At 37.3% G+C, this 7,414-nt stretch overlaps 1 protein-coding gene across 1 annotated transcript in view; it reads left to right on the forward strand.

Moving 5' to 3' along the window:
• The window catches only part of COL24A1 (collagen, type XXIV, alpha 1), a 195,088-nt gene that overhangs the window by 86,039 nt on the left and 101,635 nt on the right, over nt 1-7,414 (forward strand). The window contains exons 13-15 of the mRNA XM_009333887.1: nt 823-876; nt 1,574-1,618; nt 6,734-6,787. Coding sequence (XP_009332162.1) covers nt 823-876; nt 1,574-1,618; nt 6,734-6,787 — 153 coding nt within the window. The remainder of the gene's footprint in view (nt 1-822; nt 877-1,573; nt 1,619-6,733; nt 6,788-7,414) is intronic.

Below are 7,414 nucleotides of genomic sequence, written 5' to 3' on the forward strand. Positions count from 1 at the left end.
CTGCTGCTCAGCTGTTTTAAAAAACTGTGGAAAAAAGAAGCGCCTTTGTTTTCCTTACTCTTGTTAGGGCTGGATGATAAGATGGGCACTCTCTTTCATAATTAAAAAAAAAAAAAGAAACCCAAAAACCGCAAATCGTTACAATCGGAGGACTGGAGAGAGAGAGAGATGAAAGCAAGGGATTCTTTTTTTAGTAACTAATAATATTTTTGTTCCAGTGTCAGTTTGAATCTGGTAGTGTAGAATCTATCTATACTACTATTTTTGTAAATTGTACTATTGTTTCTCCTGAGTCAACAACATGTTTCTGTGTCCATACAACTGATTATATGAGAGGATCTCTTTCTGACTTCCTGAGGGGAAGGTGGGAGAGAAATGCATTGTAACTGAACTTTAAGAAAAACATTCTACTTATGACAAGGTAAACTTTCTAGGACTCCTGCATATAGCAGTGATCACACAGTGTTATTAAAGATGAGAACATCTTTTCTGATGTATTTCATGAATAAGGTTAACTTCAGCAGCTCTTTAATATTTAATTTATTCTAATAAATAAGGTCTCTGATGCAACTTTGTCTTATTGGAACGCTTTCTTAGTACTTCTTTATTAATTGATTCTGTGCCCTTATAATAGGAAATTGTTTTTGATGTTTGTTGGAGAGTAAATCCTAGTCAAATTTAAGTTGATTGAGCTTCACTGGTAATTTCAAATGAGCCTGAATTTAATCCCTGCATCTTGAACTCACAACTGGCCAATGCTGAGGGACAAGCAGTGTTGATGGGAAGCAGCCTTGTAATCAAGAATTGTTCTTATGTTTTTAGGGTTTCATTGGACCTCCAGGTGTGGCAGGACAACCAGGACCTGAAGGAGAAAGGGTAGGTTTAATGGAACATTAATGAAATATTGGTGTTTGGATGGTAATGCAATATATGTTAGAATGGGGAAAAAACATACAAGGTATTTATTCATTTAAGTCTTTGTCTAAAAGCAAAATTGATGTGGAGGAAATTAAATAAATAGGTAATATCTAGTTAGTCTAATCAATGAATCAATGAAATGTGCTGGTGCTAAAGTTAAATGGGGAGCAGCTGCAAATTATTATATAATCTAGAGCTGCAAGGATTAGGGGTATTTTTTCTTACCACCAAGGTCCATAATGAGTATTTTTCACTGAAGCAATTTCATTCAGTCAATAATTAATTTGTCAGTTGTCAGATGATGTCTGCAATTAAACCAGTCATGGAAATCTTAATCTCTGTCACTCTGTGCTTGAGCTTTTTCTTGCTTCTCTTGAGCACAAAGGATGTCTAGCCATGTACTTTGATGGAAGCAGAGTATGGCCCTTCTTCATAGTTGTTCTGATGTGGCCACAGTAAAGACAAGCAAAGTTTGTGTTTCTGCCCCTCTGTTATAGGATATTGTGTCTATGATTCTTTGCTCAAATCTTTTTTCTTTTTTTTTTATGGTGCTTTCTCTCACACTGTCTTTTCCAATCAAATGCAGGTTTAATTACTTGAATTTAAGCTATCGAAGAAAAGAAAACCTACTTATGATGGGTTATTTCTTTCTCAGGGCATCCCAGGCTTCCGTGGAAAAAGAGGTCCTAAAGGGAGACAGGTAAAGCTTCTAACACTCGTTACTATTTCTGCTGCCAATGTAAATGCACCTGTAATTCATCTGTAACTTTAATCAGCTGAAAAATGTTAGTTTTATTTTTTCCATAGATGACTTCCTATTGTTTCCAGTTAGTACTTTGCAGTACTGCAAATTCTGCGCAGGCTGTAACTACTAGATGTTATGAAGTGAGGAAGATTTAACATGATGAGCCTTGTGGCTGGTTATTGATACCAGCTATCTGAGGGTTAAAAGATGACAGAAACACATACATATATTCTGTAAAAGTAGTGTGAGCACAAGGTACAGATATGATGCAAGTTTCGTAAGTCTGATTTTGGTGTTGGTTTGAATGCAAATCAGCTGCTTCTAATGTCTGATATTTCTGGACTATGGTAAATTAAAGCTGTCCTCTACTTAACATATATTTCTACAGCTGAGAATAAACACAAATCTGCCAAGTGTACATTATCAAGGTTTACATATTTCCTGTGGTATATCTTCAATGCCAAGTGTTTTGTTTTCTGCTGCAACCTTATTATTTTAGGTCTTTGAAGCTATCCAGGAGTTTCCAATTTTAACTTGCTTGTGGTTTGAGATTGGAAACTGCGATAGCATTCTCCAGTTGTGCACTCCGTTGCGCTCAGCATTTCAGATGACTTTCGTCTACCATGTTGAACAAGCTTGTTCAGCAGTAGTGGTGTGATTACCGTCGTTTGGCCCTTGATGTATGCCATGAAAGTTGTGGAGGATTCTGTTTAATTATGTTTTGTTTTCTGTGTGATCTAACAACAGCCAAAAAAGGCACTAGACTTCAATAGAGTTCCTTCTGATGTAAAGAAAGGCAAGCAGAGAGAAGTGTCACTAAGTTGATAGACTGCTCTTTCTGAAGCTGCTATCAAATTGTTAAGGTATAAAATCAAAGTAAGAATCTGTTTTTTAATTATTCAGCCAGCAGGACAGGGTGCTCCTGTGCTTGTTGACCATATTGTAGTTCGCTTATAATTTTAATCAAGTGCTGCTTTGTGCATCTGAGTGTTGGGCAAGAAGGGGTCTGTGCCATCAGTACCTTGCAGTAGTTGGCAGAGTGTTGTGCTGGTGAGTCAGGTACAGCATTTAGGAAGGAGGAGAACCTGGACGGAAAGCAAAGGCTTGTGCTCAGTGTGGAAAAAGAAGAAGAGGTGGCAGCAGGGTACTCTGAAAACACGTTTTGCATTATAATCACATTCTCAGTGGCAGGTTTCACTGAGGCTTCTGATTGCCAGTGTAGTAGTTTGTTTCAGTCTGTAACAGTTGGTGCTGTGCATGCTGTCATAAGCAGCTATTTTTCATTTACAATAAGAGCACAACTTCTATCAGTGCCAGGCTATGCTCTGATAAAAACTTTTATTTATATAAATCAGTTCGGAGAGGTTTCACATAGGTGACAGAGCCCCAAAAGCACCTCTGCACAACGTCCATGATTACCTTCGTTCAGTACTGATTCCTCTGTAACGTTGTCATTTCCTCAATCCGAAGGTTCATTCCAAATCCTTTCTATGATCTATAAAGTACTTATTTGACTAAAGGCTACTAATATAGGGACCAAACCAGGAGAGCAGTCCCACGGGAACCTGGCTTGAAGTACTTTGCTGGATCACAAGCTTAGAGAATGTGTGTTATTTTAACGCCAGACAACGTCTTTCAACACAGTGTCCCGGAGTTAACACTGGTGCTCTGGGACAGGGCACTGTCACTAAAGGAAATTTGGCATGGGAATTGCATAGTGCCTGAAGTCAGGCTCCTCACCTTGTGTTCTAGGATGCAACTTATTTCTTTGGACAAAACTTCTGTCAATAATACTACTTGGAGGGAAAAAAAATCTGTCTGACTGGCAGAGATCCTTCTGAAAGAAAACAGATCCCAAATATGATCTCATTTTTGGAAAGTAATATTAAAGTATAAGAAAAGTGGATTATACAAGGGATGGTACACTTCCAATTCAAAATGCTGCTACTTAGCAGGTTTATTGAATAGTTATTCATATTTGTAGCTTCTCTGGCATATTTGAAATGGAACAAAATATTCAATTACCAAAACCTTTATAGAGTGAGGATTTGTTTGAATTTTAGATTAGTTTTGCATACAATATGCTTTAAAGAAAATATTTCATAGTAAAAACATATGTATTCAATTTCTTTCCATTGTATGCTTGTAATATGAAATTTGGCTAGTTCTGCAGTATTTTTAATGCATTGTCTGTGCTGTTGGTATTATGCATAGTGCTTTTACTACATAGTTTGACCACATTTGGGGGAATGTTTTTACATAGTTTTCTTCTGCAGTTACAACCAGCAGCCAATGTGACAGAACAGAACTTGTAAATTATACCAAGAATTTATTAATCAAGTCCATTGTAACTGTAAAAACAGTTCAGGTTCTGTTTTATATTGAAATTACGAATAGTCATCCTTTGTATCCTTTATAGTAATGTTAAATGACATTATTGATGTAATAAAACACTTATTGCACAGTAGTATTATTATATTGCTTCCAATTTTAGACTTTTCTGACCATTCTCCTATGTTGCGTTTTCCTTTCATTTTTCTATTTACTAAGTTTTATTGGCATCAGTTAGAAGACACACGCTGTTGAGAATGGGATTATGATGACGGTGGGTAATCTGTCCCTCTCGTAACTCATGCTATGCTGGGTTCCTGCTGTATATAAACCACCATCTGTGACCTGCATCTATGATCTGGTGGCTGGTAAAACTATCCCATTGCATCCTCCATTTCACTTTTGATGCCTCATTTGTGTGTTTTTAAAAAGAATTGATATTCATGTGTGTTACGGCAATTCTGCCTCTTCCAACATCTACCATGTTGTTTTGGAGAACCAAAATATTATGCTATTAAGGAAAGGGTAGTAAATTAATCTTTGTCTACATCCTATCAGCTGGCAGCTTTTAACAACATAGGCACTGTCAAATACCTATTTTCCATGTGTGAAATTTTACAGCATATTTTCAGTCGTGCAAAAATTTGGCCAATGGTGTACAGATTGAGAATCAATGAAATCTGCTTTATTGACCGTTAACCTATGAAACTCTACTGTTTAAATGATAAGACAGTAACCATATAAAGACCTGTACTGTCAGATATACAATTATGGCTATAGATTCTTATTTGTGAGTTCCATGATCAGATCCCAAATAAAGATTTCATTGTTGTGAGAGGCATTCCTATCTTTTGCTTTCCTGAATTTGCAGGAGAATGCAGAAAAAAACGTCCGACCAAAATCAACCCAAAAGATGGTACAGGGACTGTTAAGCATGTCTCAGATTCATTCACAGTATCATGCATGATGATGGGAATTAAGAGCCTATTAAGTTGTTTCAACATATTGTTTTAGTGTGTATGCATATATATACACATATAAAAAATTGCCTTAACTTTTATAGAATTTTAGTTTAAGTTATTACTAAAGACAAATATGGCTTAAGCAGTGCCTAAACTACTTTGGTTTATGATATGATTTTTCCACCTCCTTGCCACAGTTTTATATTGTCTTCTCGACTGCTGTTTGTATAATATTGTATGATGATGCATATCCCCCATTCCATTAAGGAAAGACACTGCTATAGTAAGTCCTGAGCTGGACAGTTATGTGGATGTCCTCCAAACAGGGTAGATTAAAAAGGCCAAATTAATCGTACCTTTGACTTGCAGCAGGTTTGAACACAGTCTTACAGAGGTGAAAGGTTACTGCCTCAAAGTACTGTTCCTGATGCACAGGGTGGGGTAGAAAGACCTTCAAACATTGAAAAGACAAAGAAGAGTATTTCATGTGAAAATTATTGTAAGGATGGAATTTGGTCCTTTTCCCTGTGGAGATGGACTGGTGATGCTCTGGTGCTTTGCAGCTGATGTCTTGAGGTCAACACATCTCTCGGTTATCTCAACACTCTAATACTGTGCGAGATTTTTCAGTTCCAGGAAAAGTCTCTTCTGTGAGCGCCTTAGCTTGGATTTTTTTCCAGGCAGAATCCCTTTCCAGCTTGGTATTTTGCAAATTTTGTGATAGGCTCTTCTATGGACCTTACAGTGTAATTAAAAAGGATGTTGACTTCTCTGTAGATCTGTGCTCCATCTTTTCTCCTAACTTTATACAGTGATAGGAATCATGAAAATATTGCATGGTGCTGCTGCAAACTAATAGCATGAGTTTGCTATTAGCTTCATGTGGCTCATCCAGAGAAATAGTGAGATCTGCCTGGAAATAGTACACTGACAAAAAATTAATCTAAAAAAAAACCCCAAAACCCAAACCACTTTACCCCAGCAACTCATGTGCTTCTGCAGTGGGCGACATCAGAAAGATGTAAAACAATCTGCAAAACCCTGAGAGGAAGCAAGAAAGGTTAGAGCCAGTAAAGTGGTGGATTTCCATTTCGTTTTGCTTCTCAAGCGAAAAATGGAAATTCAGTTTCAAGCTTCGACGCTTGACTTGGCCAGTCAGATTTCTTCCCTGTCCTGATAATCTAGTCTCTGAAGTCAAAACTCTGATAAAATGAATGAGGCTTTTCCATGTCTTGTTTGAGTTACTGTTTCAGTCTCTGGATGCAGACTAGTGTTCACATTGGTAAGGACAGTGTTGTTGCCAGAAAGGTGAAAAATCTGATTTCTAATGAACATATGTCACACTGAGACTGCAACCATTAATATTTGGGGAAGAGTAAGGAGAGAACAAAAGACAGATGTTTTAGTGAATGCTGTAGGTAAGAGGAAAAAAAAAATTGAAGTAAAAATACTAAATAAGAAAAGAGACTCCAAGCAAACAATTCAAGTAATACTTATTTAATATTGCTCTTAAAGCATTCAGTCATCTGATTTTGCCCTATGCTTACATTATGTATGGTTATATCTTTTTTGGTTATGATTTTAGGAGACAAACAAATACCACTATTCTATTCATTTGAACTGTGCAGCTGAAACTTTCTGCTTCTCCCATTCCTCCATCTCTCTCCCTGAATTCACTTGCTGATGTCCTGGTTTCTAATACCTATAGGAATTCAGTGTTCAGACCACCCTTCGTGTCTTGGATAATAAAGAACAAACATTCTCTCTTCTGCTTTAGGGTTTTCCAGGTGACTTTGGAAATAGAGGCCCCCCTGGTCCAGATGGGAATCCTGTAAGTACCAAATTGTGTGTTGATTAACACGGTAAAATTTGTAACACCCAATATTAACTCCCCTCCCAAATGGAAAGGAGACTTTTGCCTCAAAAGCAATGTCTTGAAGTCCACAGGAAAATTTTGGACTGTTACTTTTCCACAGAAATTGCTAGGATAGTACTGTAATAAGCAGTGGTATAAAAAAGAGAGAGAAAAGAACCAGAAAGCTGCGCGAGAGAACACAGTTTCCACTGCTGCATGTGCTGACTACCTTGAGAATCGGATGTCTTGCTGTCCTCATTGCATTACTGATGAATGTTTTGTCTTCAAAAATTCGTGCACTGGATATGACTTTGTGTTGTTCATTTAAACCATTATGCTAAGATCACCTTAACAAAATGGGATTCTGCATGCGTGCCAAAACCCTAGCTTTCGTATGCTTATGCATTTGATAGTTGATTTCATCCTTTGAACTGTTAGTGAATACAATTATGCTAGTATGTCTTTTAGTGCCTTATAATCAGTATGATAACAGCTTTGTCCTTGGCAGCGTGTGCAGGCTAAAGTGTTCTAGTGGTACGGTATTCAAGCTGTGGCACAGTCACGTCACTTCACTGGCTGCCCTCAAAGGAGCTTTGCTGTCTT

Source organism: Pygoscelis adeliae, unplaced genomic scaffold, assembly GCF_000699105.1.
Source record: "Pygoscelis adeliae isolate BGI_AS28 unplaced genomic scaffold, ASM69910v1 Scaffold10, whole genome shotgun sequence".
Lineage (NCBI taxonomy): Eukaryota > Metazoa > Chordata > Aves > Sphenisciformes > Spheniscidae > Pygoscelis > Pygoscelis adeliae.